The following is a 17,225-nucleotide window of genomic DNA, read 5'->3' on the forward strand; positions in this document are numbered from 1 at the left end:
ACAAACTGTAAAAAAAGATGTCTTGAATTGTTTTAATAGTAATTTATTTGCCATTGTAATTTACAACATAAATGAATGTACAGCTTATCCTGAATGTGTTCCAGTATTTATTCCAAATAGAAATATTAAATTGTAGTAAAAAGAGAAAAAGATAACATTTAGTATTATTAGGAACCATATTTAAAGGCAATTCAATGTAGAGTCCAGTGATCTCTTTAGGGTACCTGAAATATAAACTGTAGTATCAAGGCTTTTACAGTTCATAATTCTAAATAAGAATATTATTTATAAAGAAGTACAAATTGATTTTTAAATTTTATTTCAATTAAATGAAGGCACTCGATATTCTTTTTGAATAATTAGTTTCTCACATTTCATGTTTACATCTATTCAGAATTATTTTGTAATAAAATAATCTTCATCTACTATTATCACAGCTATGTGATGATTTATACATGTAGGAAAGCCTACGAAATAGGATCCTCCAATTAACCTGGCTGGCCTCAGTACAATGAATTTTTCTTTTGCTGAAATTTTAAATGAATATAGGTTAAAACCAAGTTCTTTCGAGATAAAGCTTGAGTTGCTATCAGAAACCATAAATGTTACTCTTCTGTTTAAACTTCATTATTGCAGAAGACAAATGTTCCACTGTAGTTTTTACATACTGGTAGGTCTTCTAGGCCTTGAAGCTGGACAGGGTCTACCTTTCAGAGAGTTGGTACCCCTAATACAGCTCATGAGCTGATCCCTCATTTTCACCTAGAATAAACAGAAGATAGTCAACCATCCCATCCTTTACTTCTCTTTCCCCATTCCTGAAACTAAAGAGCCACATACTGGTAGAGGAAAGGTAGGAATGTACTGTTTCCATGGGGTGGGGGGAGTGTTAGGGGAATAAATAAGGTTAATAGGTTACTGGTGGCCATGCATTCATTAATCAATAAATGGGATAACCAGTACAGCAAATAGAAAGAATCCAGACCTACCTGGGCTAACAGGTAGGGTTCTACCAGTCCCAGTTAACAGATATTAACCGTACATAAAAGATTCCAGTGGTAAAACCTTTTTGTTAGCAGTAATGTTTCTATTCTACATTCCCAAGATTTATTATTTTTAACTAACAAGGTCAAAGAATGCTTTCATTAATGAACAAATAGTTCATTAGAATTTGAGTGATTCAAAGAAACCTGCATAACATTTTGTCCACCAAAATGTCAGAGGCTCAGATGGCCCTTACAAAAAGTAATGTTAAATAGAGAAAGTGATAATAATTACAATGAAATCATGAATGTAGAATGTAAGTTGTGTAAGTTGAAATCTTTACCTCAGCAGTTACTCTGACTTTGAGCTCCTTTGTGGTTATGAACATTAATTTCTTCATAAACAGCTCTGAAACAAATGACATCATGGCAAGGTTATATATCAATTTTAAAGAACTGCGTTGGCTTTTAACCTTAACTAAAAAATGGTGCCCTTAGCTATTCAAGCTATATCAATAAAAAAAAAAAATCTCTGCCCTGAATCTTATGTTGCAGCTTTTTTAGATCCTAATGTTGCAATTCTCGTGCATCTTAAAAATATGTGTCTTACATAGTCAATTCATTTTACTTGTGATTTAATGAAAAATATGGCTCAAATTACTTGTGATTTAATGAAAAATATGGCTCAAATAGGACAGTTTGGTTTCTGCTTTAAACAAAGGCAAAAATTGTTCAGCTTTTCCTGGTTTCAAAACACTTAAATATTAGTTTATTTAATCTATGTTGTTATAGTCCAAACTCCTGATCAACCCTTAGCTTCTGTCACCTTTGTACTTTATATATAATTTTTATTTATTCAATTCTTTATATAGTTTATATTTCTGTGGCTAGAAAATATATAAACGTGACTTATACACAATATAGCAAAATGTGGCTGAAGAAAAACACATAAAAAGGAGAACTATGAAGATCATCAACTTCCCAAGGCGCCAGCATGGTCCAGAAATTTTAGTATATTTTTCTAGTAAGTATTGTCTCATTTTCCACAAAACTATTTTAGCCTTCTTCACTCTCCTCAAATCTCTGATCCCCCTTTTCTCATTCTCAGTCAGAAACCTCACTTCTTAATAAATGCCTTGATATGGAAACTTCCTCACTTCCCATTCCTGAATCTTCAAATCTGTTTTCATCTGCACCATCATCTACTTCTGTGATCCTATCTACCCCTGGATTCTCAAACACTTTACTCATTTAGTATCCTCTTTCCTGAACTGAACCTTTCACCTCTCCCTCTCTAATTAGATCCTACCCCTCAGCATTCATAGATGTTTCAGCATTTTATAAAACAGTATAGTCCTTAATCCCATGTGTCTACTTAATCACCTCAGTAACCCTCAAGCTGCCAAACCACTTTGCAGCATCCCTTATTTAAGTTTCTAGTGTCATCTGTACTTCTTATCTGTCTCTCTTTTTAATGCACTGGAATTTGGCTTCTGTCCCCATCAGTCTACCAAAATGGCTTTTATTAAAATCACCCATGGTTTCCTGTAACTTAATCATGAGCTAGTTTTCAGTCCTCATCTTACTTCTCTCTGTGATGTTCATCACAGTTGTGTGCTCCTTTCTTTTTGTTTCCCAAATTGTAATTTCCACAATGGGTTCCCTGTTACTCTCTTTGCTCTTAGCTTTGGCTTGTCCATTTGCTGGAACTTGCCAAAACTCTCATCAGGGTCTTTGTACAAGTTGTTTCCTGGGTCTACAGTGACACTGTGACTTAACTAACAATTGCAGATCTCAACTTTAATGTCACTTCAAGTTTCCTCTTATGCTCATTCAAATGAGTTCTTCCTGGTATACACTGTGTAAAGTCACCATATACTTTCATGTTTGCCTGCTGATTTAATTTGTGCCTCCAAACTAGATTTAACCTCCATGAAGACAGAGCATGTCTCTTGTTCAACATGATAAATTGTGCCCCAATCACTGTCCCTGGCACTTTGTCAATATTCATCGCATTTGTCAAATGAATGAATCATGTGAATATGTAGATATCTTCATAAATATTGTAGTCTATGTCCTGCTAGAGCAGAAATTCCTAAACCTGGGGTTCATGGACAACCAGTGATGTGAAAATCCCAGAACTTTTCTGCAAGATTTTGCGATTGTCTTAGAAGTTCCTTGGATTTCATGTAACTTTCAAAGGAACTGAAAAACACTTCCCAGAATGTAAGAAACACAGTGGTAGAGAATTTCAAAGCTTCACCTCTCCAGCTTTTTACTATCTATCTCAACTTTAATATCTGTTGCACTGCCACATCTACTCACAAAAATCTCCTAAATAACTGGAATATAATAAACTTTTCTGCTTCCTATGTGGATACAGAAACTGATAAAAAGCATACCTATACAGCATACCTAGTTTAACCAATTTCTAATTCCTTAAACCACTAATACATTCAGTAATACTTTATCAAGCAGAATGACCTAGGAAAATTTCAAGTCCTGTTAGAAAAAAATATTTAATGAACACTTAAATCTATTAAGATTTACTCATTAATTATTACAAAATGGATCGCTACATTGAGGGCTTAAACTAGGGTCAGAACCTCAAATGCCTACACACATGCCAGGCAGATCAAATGAATGGACACAAAGGGCCAGCTGGGCCTGCTGCACTGCACAGCCTGCTTTGACCTAAGGAGGCAGTCACTACTCAGCCCCAACTATGGTTAACATGTAAAAATGCAGGCCTTCGCATCACAAAGAATCCAGAGGTCCTAATATTTTTTGAATTAGGCCAGTTTTTATCTTAGCAATTAATATTTAAATACATATTATAAATTCTGCACAAGTCAAAACAGCCATAGGCAAGTTATATATCCTGCAGGCTGTCAGTTTCTGAACAACCATTTCCATAAACTAATCGTTTTTAACAATTTTGGGGGTAACCTTCAGTCAATCAAAGTATATTAAAGCTCTAAATGAGCCTACCATCCCAAAAATGTCTATGTAAACTTGAATAATATGAAATCATAAAATAATGGTGCTTAAAGCAAGTTAAGTAATTTTTACGCTAATTATTAATCCATTATAAGCACATTGTTATATGTAGTGAAGACTAAAAACAAGTTCTTACATAAGTTTTTTTATGGCTCAGTAGTCAAAGAAGAGCTAAAATAGCCCATCAATATGGTGTTAGTGCCCTTCTCAAGCGGTAGAGAACCTGACTTTCTGCCAAGGCATCTATGAGGAATCCATTAATGCACATGATGGTTCCAGTTATTTCTTAATGTGCAACGCCTGCACTTTTATTTTTCAGTCACAAGGCTGAGAATGGTAAGACCATTAAAAGCAACAGCTTCCATAAAACCTCATAAGTCATTTTTAATAAGGTCGTCAATTTCTGTCAAGATCTAACTGAAGTTAAATGTATAAACAAGCCACGTTAGCTTTGCTACTGAAAGGAACCAAGACAAAAAATAAATTAATCATTTTGTAAATGACTTACTCTGTAGTGACAGCAGGAGCTAAGGGATCAAACTCCATTACCTCATAGTAATTGGGTGGCTGGAGATCATTCTTTGTCATTGCTTCAGGCCAAAAAAAAAAAAAAGTAAATACATATAACACATATGGTGCTTTTCAAGAAATATGTACAATTAGTATTCTCTTTATGACTTAGACTTCAAACATAAGATCCTAACAAACACTAACAACCAGAAACAAATACACTGATGTTCCAATGCTGCTCCCAAGTGTGACAAAAAGGTTTCAAACTTCAATTAAAGTTTCATTTACTCTCAGTGTTCAAAATATGATATTCAGCACAACACAAGCATTTTTACAGTCTCCTAATGTCAAGTGTAATGGTATTTGCCCTGAATTTACTTCATGGAGCTTAAAAATGCAAATGAACTGCTCTCATTTTTCCTCTATATATCTATTTACAATTACTACAAATCTCTGGCAGACTCCTATATTCTCACAATTTTTCCTGTTTGATGCAAATAATAAGGTCTTAAGTACCTGGATGATTGTTGGGCAAGGATGGTGGTCTTGGGTCTGGTGGTGTGGCTGCAGTGGTCTGTAGACTTACTGGCTGTAGTAACACTGAATTTGAATTTTCTGGAAACTGAAGAAAGCATGGCACATAACATATCCGAGTAAGCATTCTACAATAAGTTTTTCTTTTATATTTTAGATTCCTAGGCTTCCAAGTGGCATTATTCCAAGAACCATATACTCTCAACTAAACAAGAATTAGTTTTATGAACTATTACTTTAGTTTTTCGAGTAATAACCACTTATAAAATTTACTGCTTTTCCTTCTTGTCTGGCTTCATGCCCATTGCACTTCATTTCCCATATAAAAATGTAAACTCTAAAAAATCTTAAAAAAAAAAAAAAAAAAAAAGGAATGTATGGCTCAGTCCAGATTCTGCTGTTTCACACTGAATATAGAATCTCAATTTCAAACAGGAAAAAGAAATCTTAACCCTATAGAAAGGCATAAGGTGATGACATCAAAACAGGAATAAGATAAAAGATTTACATCATAATTAGAAATATCTCTTGTAATTTTCCTCATTCATTGCATAAATATTTCTTTGTCGCCTACTAAATGTCAGGCACTAAAAACAGAGCAATACATTTTAAAAAGGCCAAATCCCTGCCCTCATGGAACAGAAAATCAACAAATGTAGAGCGATGTCAGATGGTAACTCTAAGAAAACAGGGGTAACGGGCAGAAGAGATGCTGGAGTAGGTGGTGTTGGGATATTGCTATGACCGTAGTGGTCAAGGAATGCCTCACCACAGGAGACAATGAGCAAAGCCCTGGCTCTGAAGTGGGCCTTGTGATTACCTGAGGGGACACACTATCTTATGCTCTGAAGCACAGGAAGCCAGTGTGGTTGGAATAAAGTGAGCCAGAGGAGACAGGTGAGAGGTGATGTTGGAGAGGTAATGGGAGAGGTCAGATCAGCATTTCAGGCTTTTACTGAGTAACATGGATTGTGGAAAATCATAACTTCACTTTTTAAAAAAGATTGCTCTGGTTTCCGTTTTGAGAATAGATTGTGTGTGGGGTGGGGGTGGGCGGTGGAGTGTAGAGGGAGGTGAAGACTGAAGCTGGGCAACCATTAGGAAACCTCTGCAATATCCATCCGAAGGCGTGGACTGGGATGTAGAAGTGGAGTTGGTGAGAATGGCTGGATAATGGATATATTTTGAAAGTAAAAAGGAAGAAAATCAAGTACTATTTTCCAAGGTTTTTGACTTGAGGAACTGAAATAGTGGTCATTTACTAATGTGGAAAACACTGCAGGAAAAGCAGATCTAAGAAGAAAACAAGAGGAGATCTTAAGAGGAAGGAGGATGTATGAGTTGAGTTTAGGGGGAGGGAATGGGCTGGAGATAACAATTGTAAGTTGTCAGAATTTGGTATTTCAAGATATGAGACTAACAGGCCATAGAAAAATGAATATAGATAGAGAAGTCTGAAGCCTGAGCTCTGGGGTCTTCAGCGACTGAAAGGCCAGTAGAAGAGGAGGGGCCAGCAATGGAGATGGATAAGAAGTGGAAGTGAAACAAGAAAAGAGCCAAAAATGAGTGGTGTCTAAAAGCAACATGTGCAAAAAGGAGGAAGTGACAGAGTCACTTCCTGCTGTTAAATCAGGTAAGAGGACTGAAAATTGCAGTACAGATTTGGTAATACGGAGGTCACTGCTGACCTTGACAAAAGCTATGCCAGTGGAGTGTTATGGGTGAGAGCCTGTCTGAAGTATGTCAAAAAGGGGGGTAGGAAAGGAATGGAGTCAGCTATAATAAATGACACTAAAGGAATTTTGGTCTTTAATCATCTTTCTAACAGAAGAAGACTCAACTTAGTCTAAAGAGGTTAAAAAAGACTTTCTCTGACTTATTTCGCTTGGCACAACACACTCTAGGTCCATCTGTGTTGTAGCAAATGGCAAAATTTCATTCTTTTTTTTTTGTGGCTGAGGAATATTCCATTGTCTATAAACATCACATCTTTATCCATTTATCTATAAATAAGTCAGAGAAAGACAAAAACCATATCATTTCACTTATATGTGAAATCTAAAAAACAAAAGAAACTCATAGATACAGAGAACATTTTGGTGGTTGCCAGATGGAAGGGGGGGATGAGGATGGGTGAAAAGGAGAAAGGATTAAGAAGTATAAAATGCCAGTTATAAAAACAGTCATGGTGATGATGTAGAGTGCAGCAAAGGGAATATAGTCAATAATATTGTAACTATATATGGTTTCGGATGGGTACTAGACTTATCGGGGTGATCACTTTGTAAGCTATATAAATGTTTAATCACTGTGTTGTACACATGGAACATAATATTGTATATCGACAACTGAAAAAATTTTTTAAATTTTTAAATAATGAAATATTAAAGAGGTAATAATAAAAAGTCCTAACAAGGGCTATAATCAATACATCATAAAGAAACATTGAGCAGAACATGAGAATTAATGACCAGGAGTTCCTTTTGGGCCATGATGATCTGATTATGTGCACTGCCAGGGAAAGGTTTCATTACTTACATTCGCATACATATGACCTGAGGTGAGGTTTTGGCCAGTCCTTTGGGCAAACCTAGGATGGTATGATAAGAGCATAATTATCCTACAGTGAGAATACAAATGCAAAAAGTAAGATGACTTTCCTGGTCTAAAATCAAAACGTAAAACGTACCTTCAGACTATACAAAAGTAGGAATTTTACATAACAATTACCACATGGTTTCAGTGCGCACCAGGTCATGATGCCCAAATACTGAAGAGAGTAAAGAAAAAGAAAGCACTGCCCTTGATAGTGGTAGCCCTGAGACAAGGGGAGTGTGCGTAGCACTAGTAGAAACAGGGACTTCAGTCTTTCCATCAGAGTAGCTACCATTCCATTACTCCCTGAAGGATGGGCAGTAATGCAGAATAGAGGTTAGGAAGAAAATGGGGAAGATTCTAGATCTGGGTAAGATGGAATAAACACACTTCACCCTACTCTCCCACTAAATGCAACTATAAAATCTGGATAGCATGCATAGGGGAATTATTTGGGAACTGAAAAGTAAATTATTTACAGGCTGGGAAAGAAGACCAGAATTTGGGTATCCTTGAATCATTGGTGAACTTACCATTTCTTCTCTGCTATTCTCTAACCTGAATGCAATACAATCTAAACCCCAAAAGTGAACAGGGAGGTCAGACAGAGCTCCAGGAGAAGCGCTCTCATTCTCACTCAAGGAGCAGTGTGTTCAGAGAAAGTGTGGAAATCTCTCAACCCTTGACTCCCCTCTTGTGTTCTCTCACACCCCAAACCCTAGGCAATCTCATGGTGGCTGCAGTGACAGCAGGGGTAACAGGGACAAGTAGGGGTTTAAAACTCTGAGTAAAGGGAACCTCCCCAACAGGCAGAACTGTAATCCCAAGAGGATGGAGCAAACCTCTCTTGTTTTTTTCCCTTTTTGTCCTGCCTTCTGGTCCTGGACACCAGCAGTTAAGGAAATGTACGGCATAGTAAACTTCTAGCTTTCTCAAAGGAGAACCGAAAGGGGGCATCCCAAGAAGGCAGAGTACCAGAGAAACCACAAACAGGGAAGAATTTGAGAAAACAAACTCATGAAGTTGTTTATGAAATCCTGGCTTTATCCTGTTCTCTGTGCATCCCAGTCAGGATGCCTAAGATAGTGAGAACTGAACACACAGCCTACCACCCAGACCTTAGACTGGCCACTGAGTGATGCACATGTAAGACAGATCCGAATAGCACTGCAAAGGCTTTGAAAACTTAGCTGTACTGGAACCGCAGCATCCAGAAGGCAGGTTAAAACTGCAGCATGACACTAACAAGGTTGTTTGCCTACTAATATCATAATAGCAACATTCTCAACAAGATTTAAATAAGAGCAAGTGTCTCATAACATTAAAAACGTCAAACATACAATCCAAAATTAATAGACAGCTGAAGAACTGGGAACATTTTAAATTGCAAGAGAAAAGACAAACCAACAGATGTTAATATCACAAGGACATAGTTGCTGAAAATTATCTGAGGTTTTAAAGCAGCTCTTACACAAATGTTTCAACAAATGACTGCAAACACACTTGGGGAAAAAAAAAATGGAAAAAGAGAAGTCTCAGCAAAGAAACGCAAGATATAAAGAAGAGTCAAATGGTAATTTTAGAATTGAAAAATAATAACTTTTTTTTTTATTACAGAATGAGCTCAGTAGCAAAATAGGGATACAGAGGAAATAGTCAGTGAACTTGAACATAGCTCAATGAAATTACCTAATGTAAAAAACGGAGTGAGAAAAGTAATGAACAGAACCCTAGAGATTTATGAGACAATGACAACAGATCTAACAGTTGAGTCAACAAGAGTCTCAGAAGGACAGCAGGAAGAGTGTAGTGCTGAAACATATCTGAAGAAATAAAGGCTGAAAACTTCATAAATTTGGCAAAAGACATAAAACCACAGATTCAAGAAGTTCAGTGGAGTAGGTTGAATTATAGGTCCCAAAAACATGTTTTGTTCTAATTCCTGGAACCTGTGAATGTCACCTTACTTGGAAAAAGGGTCTTTGAAGATGTGATTAAGTTACAGATTATCATCCTATATTATTTGAATGGGCCCTCAATCCAATGACAAGTGAGCTAAAACGAGAAAAGCAGTGGAAATTTTAGAGGAGAAGGCAATATGAAGGTCGAGGCAGAAAGTGGAGTGATGTACCAACAAGCCAGCAAATGCAGACAGTCACCAGAATCTGGAAGAGGCAAAGAATGGCTTCTCCCCTAAAATCCCTGAGGGAGAGAATTTCAGACTTTCACCCTCCAGAACTATGAGAAAATAAGTTCCTGTGGTCTTAAACCACCTATTTTTTGGTAATTTCTTTTTATGGTGGCCACAGGAAACTAATATATTCAACAAATCCACAACAGAATAAATGAGAAGAAATCCACTCCCAGATACATGATAATCAAACTGTTTAAAATTTTAAATATATATATATTCCTGAAAGCACAGCCAGAGAAAACAACACGGGACCTATGGGGATCAAAAATTTGAATGAATGTATATTTCCCACTAGAAACCATTTAGGTGAGAAGAGAGTAGAGCAATGTTGAAGAACTGCTGAAAGGAAAGAATTGTCAACCCAGAATTCTATATCCACTGAAAATATCCTTTAGGAATAAACATGAAGCAAAGATATACCCACATGAAGTAAAACAGAGATTTTCTGACAGACCTACTTTAAAAGAGTGGCTAAAGGAAATTCTTCAAAGAGAAGGGAAATTGAACCAGAAGAAAATAAGAGCAACAGAAATGACAAATATTGGGTAAACAGAATATCTGTTTCTTCCTGAGTCCTTTAAAATATATTTGTGGGTTACAAGCAAAAATTATAACATTGTTCAGTGGTAGATGTATTTTCAATGTATATTGGTGTAATATAATATAAAGGGGAATCTGTATGATGATGAGGTTTCAACATCTTACTTGATGTGGTAAAATACTGGTTTTAAGTAGACTTAAAAATTATGTATATGGCAATGCCTAGTGCAAGCAGTCCCCCTCCATGCATAAACTATACAAAAATACAGTCTAAATCATAATAGATAAAATGGAATACTGAAAGCATTCACATAAAAGTATGCAGAAAAAAGGAAATGGGAAAAAAGGAGAACAAAGAAAAAACAAATTAGACAATTATAGACCTAAATCCAAATACATAATTACACTAAATAGAAATGGTATAATCAAAACAATCAAAGACAGAAGTTATGAATACCTAAAAATGCAAAATGCAGCTATATACTATCTATAAGAAACTTCAATTATTTCGATATAGTTAACAGTGAAAAGATGAAAAAAGACATGCTGCAAACACTAATTAAAAGAAAACTAGAGTGGCCATCTATCAGAGTAGACATCAGGGCAAAGAAAATTACAAGGGACAAAGAGGGACATAACATAATGATAAAAGGGTCAATTCACTAAGAAGGTATAACAATCCTGAATGCATATGCACTTAATCACAGAGCTTCAAAATACATAGTGCAAACACTAATTTTACACAACTTTTTCCAGAACTACTATATACTGTGTGATTCTATTTAGAGGCCATTTTCAAAAAGACAAACTATGGTGTTAGAGAACAGACTGATTGTTGCTGGGGATTGGGAGCGAGAAGGTATGACTATGAAGTAATAGCACAGGGAGTGGAGGATGATATAACTATATTCCGTATCCAGACTGTGATGGTACTTACACGAATCTGTCTGTCTATCTATGTTAAAATTCATAGAACTGTACACCAAAAAAAAAAAAAAAAACGGGAGGGAGGTGTCAATTTTACCTTAAGGAAATTTTTAAAATAAAAATTAATGTGCAAAAAGAAAAGAAGAGCAGGTACTGAAATCAGACCCACTTGAATATGAATTCTGTCTATGTACTAGTTGGGTAACCATTGGCAAATTAATATTCCTCAGCCTTGGTTTTTACACTTGTAAAAGTAGAGTGATAGGGTACCCTCCTTGGGCCTATTGGGAGCAACAGTTAGTAAGTAGTAAGCATTTATTTTCCTTAACCTGTTGCCTTATATAACCTATGACTTTATTCCAGCAGTCCCCAATCTTTTTGGAACCAGGGACGGGTGCTCCAATGAGACTCTAATAATGCCTGATGATCTGAGGTGGAGCTGAGGCGATGATGCTAGTGCTGGGGAGCGGCTGCAAATACAGATGAATCTTTGCTCACTGCCCACTGCTCACCTCCTGCTATGCAGCATGCTTAACAAGCTATTCGGGGGTTGGGGACCCCTGCTTTATCCCATCATCACTGTTATCCAAGGAAAATCTGTTATCAATAATTCCATCACTCATTTGAACGAATTAAACTGCAAATGGAGGTGTCAGAAAAATCTCAAGACAGTAAAACATTTTGATGGCTTATTTTTGCCCCCACTACTGAATCAGAATTTGGGGGGTAGGGAGGCAGCAATTTTTACTTTTCAATAGCCACCTAAGTGATTTTTATGTACACTAAAGTATGAGATCCATGAAATTACAGGTTAAAATAAACAGCTATCAGCTAGAATTCGATCTTTTTATGAGTTTTATAGACATTTTTTGTAATGGGATCTCATCAATACAATCATTCTTTCTCATACTACCCAGCAAGATTTCCAGGATAAAGGAGCGGCTGCAAAACAGAATCAGCTACTTCAGACCACATTGTATAGATGTTTATTTAACCAGTCTCCAACTGATGGGTACTTGAGTTGTTTGCAATGATTAGCTACTGCCCAAATATTGTAAATTATAATCTTGTAAACACCGCATTTTGCATAAATGAATATAAATTCCTAGAAATGAAATTGCAGATTCAATGGCAAATGCATTTATAAGTTTAATAGATATTGCCACTTCCTCTTCATAGCTGTATAATTTTGTGATAATATCATCTTTCCACAGCCAACGATGCATTTACACCTTTGCCAATCTCTGAGGTTAAAAAAAAAAAGCCTTACTATAGTTTAGATTTCTGTAGTTATAAGTAAAGTTGAGCATCATTGTATATGTTTATAGGTCATGTGTACCAGTTTATCAGAGATGATACTTAATAGCTATTTGAACTTGGGGCAAGTTCTATTCCTCAAGTCTCAGCCCTTCCTCCTATAAAATAGGACTATTGGTAACAGCACTGACATAAGCATTTTTGCAAAGATTAAATGAAATAAACAAAAACAGCTTAGCAAAGCACCTGACACGAAGCAAGTACGTAATTGGCATAGTCATTACTCAACAATTTTGAATCTCATTTCTCTTTCCTTTCCTTTGTCATTTTATTTCTTCTACTTCCTGTTATCACTCTAAAAATAACAGAAACAGAGATTATTTATTGAAGGCTTATTATCTACCAAGTGCATATAAGGAGATACATACAGCATCCCACTGAATCTCTATAAAAACCCTCAGAAGTATCCTCGAAGAAAAATGAAGGCGCCCACTAGGTATTTTACCCAAGATCACACAGCAAAGAAGAAGCAGCATTTAGATTCTAACACATCTGTGTGATTCCTAAGTCTCTACTTTTTCTATTACGTCATGCTTTTTGAAGTATGAGGAATCAGAATGAGATTGTATTAGTTACAGACTATTACTGACATACTTACGGCGATGTTTCTGTATTTTCCAAGGCTAGCAAATCCACCCGTGAGTGAAGACTGGATTGCAAGTTGTTTGTTACAACAGGACTTGAAGAGCTGAAATCTAGAATACAAAATGACTTGTTTGGCTTTAAAACATTTTGTAAGTTGTTCTTTTGGATTTCCAAAAGTAAAAAACAAACAAAGGAACAAAAATTAAACAGACTGAGGTATTTCTGTCATATAAAATAGAATTTCTTCAAACAGATATTAAAAAGCATCATCTATGCTAATGGGAAAGAGAAAAATTCCTTGCCACAAAGAGAGGTTGCAAATGTTATTTTACTAAGTATTCTAAAATCCCCAGCTGATCCAGAATGAAAGGGATTTTATGTGTCCTTTACCATAAAAGTAAAAATTTATTGTATACAGAGTTCTACCCTCACCTCTCCAAACTCTTAACTTCCCATCATAAATGAGACACCCCAAAGGAATAATTATTGCACCCTCTGAAAACGCCTGACAAAAACTCAAGAAAACTCTTCAATGTAATGGACCCCACACATCCCACTGGTCCACATAAGCAAGCCAGCCAACATTTTAGAAATGAAGGAAGTTGTAAGAAAACCACAAATTCTGTGATACTGCATATTTTGACTCCGGAAAAACAAACAGATTTTAAGAATAAAACAAACTGACTTTAGTTTGGAAAACTTCTGGATTACAGCATTTTTCACCATCCTTATTCTGTAATTTACCAAAATGTTCTGGTAATAAGGATAGTAAGAAATAACACACAAGAAGATAGGTAACCCTAAGCCTACCATGCATTTTACAAACATTACTCATTTACCTTCACAGAAACCACTGTTCTCACTTTAAAAAGCAGAAAACTCTCAAAGGTTAGGGGGCTAAAAGGTGGCAGAACTAGGATTCCGTCTTGGACTTCTCCAAAGCCTGTGTTCTCTCCTCTACATTTCATCACCATGTGGACCAGGCCTCATAATGCCTAAATGTCTCTACCTACATCCAATATTCCCTTAACTGCTGCTGTGGTATGGCAGAAAAACGCAAAGATAATAGTGTGTGGGTTCAGAATAGATTTGATCATGGAGTTGAACAATCTCTCTAGAGGTTTTTCTAAGAGAACCTTACCCAGTGGGATGAGTTTCAAGGTTCTCTTTTCCCAGACACACCCCATTCCTGTGCTGTGTGTGATCCAACTACTTGCCAAGAAGTAATTACATCTCCTGATACAGTTCTCCGATATTCCAACTGACTTCCGTCCTTCTCAGGTTGCATTTAGTCATGAAACCAAAGAGAACTGTTTCACATGAAGCCCTTTTGCTAGTCTTAAAGCCCATCATGCTTATTTACCTAAGTCCGAAAGCTGAGCATTCATGGTGTTGCCTTCTCCCAGTGTGACCCTGTGATTCGGAGGGCTGGGACTTAGGTCAAGAAGATCACAGGATGGGGCAGAAGGTTCACTGGAAGTCTGAAACAAAGTAAACATAAAACATAATGTAGAAAATCTGTCAGGTAGTTCATCATGGCTTTCCCCCAGGAAACTTTACTTTGGAGAAAATAAGATCCTATTTGGAATCATCTTGAGAGATAATTCACTCAATAGGCAAAACCAGTATAACCACATCCCACCATCTAAGTGGGTCCCTGCTTAATTAGAACATCTCCTAATGACCGCTTATTGATAACTTAATAACATCAAGTGATTAAGGCAAATATTCTACATCACAGAAACCACTCCAAATCATTAATGAATGCCTCCTCTTTAAGACTTATTTTAACATAAGCCTAGCTCTTTACTGTACAATTTATACAATGTTCAATGGTTTATCTTAAAACATTTCTGATCACTTACACTGGAATCTTCCCTCTGGTTATTTTGCTCCAAAATCCTTTGCTGGTTTCTAGTAAACCTGTTTAAATGAGAAAAATGTAAGAATTTAAAAGAAAATGCATGAAAATGCTATAATATTTAACAAATTATTAATAAACATTTAGGAGCAAAGACAATCAGCCTCATTCCTACTCAATTCTCGATAAAGTACTTAATAATTTTTTTCCAGTTTATAGAGGTAAAAATGCCTTTAGAGATAACTACAAGAAAATAGAACAGTATTAAAAATATTAATAATCGTTTCCATTGCCTAGAAACAGTCCCTTAACATTATGATGTATGTCCTTCTTGTATATTTTTCTATAAGTTAATCTATTTTAAACTTAGTTAAAATTATATTTTATATAATTCTGTATCCTAATTCAATTATTTTGCAAACATTTTTCTAATTATTCAAAAATACAGTTTTTAGCAGTTGCCTATTTTACCTTATAAGTGTATTATACATTTAACTATTCTTATTATTCCCAAATATTTCTTTCTAATTTTGCCATTATAATTTTCCATAAAAATTCAAATACATTTAAATGTATTTTCGCTGTTTATCTTCATTTTTATAAGATATTTGATGCCAACTAAAAATATTGACCTTTTACAACTTTTTAAAATTTTACACTGCTCATACACTGGGGATAAAGGAGAAACAGATGAATGAATGAATGAATGAATGAATCAATCAATCAATCAATGAATCAATGAATAGAGCTGAAAGAATAGTGAAGTTAAAGGTAGAAGTTCAAGATTCAAGCATCGGTATTATTACATAGGTGTATAACCATGGATATGACTTCTTAATCCTTAGTTCTCCATCTGCTAAAGGAGAATAGTAACATTTGAACCATATACTCAGAAAGTTATTCTCAGGAGCAAGATATCAAGAGATAACACAGGTGGATGAATGTGGCAATTCTACGCAAACTAGGAGCTTCTTTAGAAACATATAGTATTACTAGTATGGCACACTGACTTCATGAACCTAAACACTAAAGTCTAAAAGTTTACAGTCGATTTAAACACATACTTGAGATTAAGGAGTTCTCCCTTCCTAAAACATGTTTCTTTCTTCTGTCTACTTATGGCATTGGCTTCCTGTATGCTAGTTACATGCTAGGCATAAACAACCTTCATAAGTCAAGACTTGAGTAACAAATTTCTATTTCCTTATTAGTACAACCATTTCCCAGATGTAATAAGTGGAGATTTGGGGGGATATTAGAACAGAGTGAATGTATCTTGCATGTGGAATAGATGTGAATCTTTGGGAAACAGGACAGTTTAACTTAACAATGAATATGTTAGATGACAAATGGAGTGAAGGTTGCTAGTGAACTGACTTTAATAGGAAGATTATCCTGGACTCTCCAAATGAGCCCAATGTAATCACAAAGGTCTTTAAATGTGAAAGAGGGAGGCAGAAGAGGAATGGATGCCCTTACGGGTGTCTCAAAATGCCACTTTAGGAGAATGTGAGGACTCAACCAGATGATGTTGGCTTTGAAGATGGAGGAAAAGGGTCATGAGTCAAGGAAAGTGGGCAGACTCTAGAAGCTGCAAAAGTTAAGGAAACGCATTCTCCTCTAGAGCCTCCAAAAAGAAACATAGCCCTGCCAACACCTTGATGATAGTCCAATGAGACCCATTGCAGACTCTTAGAGAAATGTAAGATAATAAGTTTATATCATTTTAAGCCACTAAGTTTGTGGTAATTTGTTATAGCAGCTATAGGAAACTAATACACCAGATTAGTATCTTTTGTCGTGGCAAGAATTTTCTCTCTAAATCTCACAACTGACTGCAGTTGTTTTGGCACATGTGGTTCAGTGCTGAATCAGAATGAGCCAGTCACAGAAGTAATCCAATCTCCTGATAGCAACACCAAATAAACACACATCTCCCTTCGGAGGAAGGTTTTTGTCATTAGTCTTACGGTTTGCAACAGAATTTTCCAAAATGAAAACCAGAAGGCAGCACTCTACCAAACACCATGTGGTTTTCCTTAGACATTTTCCGCTTACAAAGGAGTACACCACAGAAAACAAAGGGTGAGGGCTGCGAGTTTGTTCAGTACTGCGAGCACTCACATCCTGAGTGGAAGCCCTGTCATCACTCCCCATGATGGCTGCTGTCACTGAAAGG

At 36.1% G+C, this 17,225-nt stretch overlaps 1 protein-coding gene across 2 annotated transcripts in view; it reads right to left on the reverse strand.

Annotated features, from left to right (window-relative positions):
• Positions 1–27: 27 nt before the first annotated feature.
• TOM1L1 (target of myb1 like 1 membrane trafficking protein) overlaps positions 28–17,225 on the reverse strand; it is a 47,139-nt gene continuing 29,941 nt past the window's right edge. For both annotated transcript variants that reach the window (XM_016154742.2, XM_016154753.2), the window contains 8 exons: positions 15,051–15,108; positions 14,549–14,666; positions 13,199–13,295; positions 7,566–7,617; positions 5,010–5,115; positions 4,492–4,573; positions 1,328–1,392; positions 28–762 (listed from right to left, as the gene is read on the reverse strand). In XM_016154742.2, coding sequence (XP_016010228.2) covers positions 1,329–1,392; positions 4,492–4,573; positions 5,010–5,115; positions 7,566–7,617; positions 13,199–13,295; positions 14,549–14,666; positions 15,051–15,108 — 577 coding nt within the window. In that variant the 3' untranslated portion in view covers positions 28–762; position 1,328. The remainder of the gene's footprint in view (positions 763–1,327; positions 1,393–4,491; positions 4,574–5,009; positions 5,116–7,565; positions 7,618–13,198; positions 13,296–14,548; positions 14,667–15,050; positions 15,109–17,225) is intronic.

Source organism: Rousettus aegyptiacus, unplaced genomic scaffold, assembly GCF_014176215.1.
Source record: "Rousettus aegyptiacus isolate mRouAeg1 unplaced genomic scaffold, mRouAeg1.p scaffold_m13_p_6, whole genome shotgun sequence".
In the NCBI taxonomy this organism is placed as follows: Eukaryota; Metazoa; Chordata; class Mammalia; order Chiroptera; family Pteropodidae; genus Rousettus; species Rousettus aegyptiacus.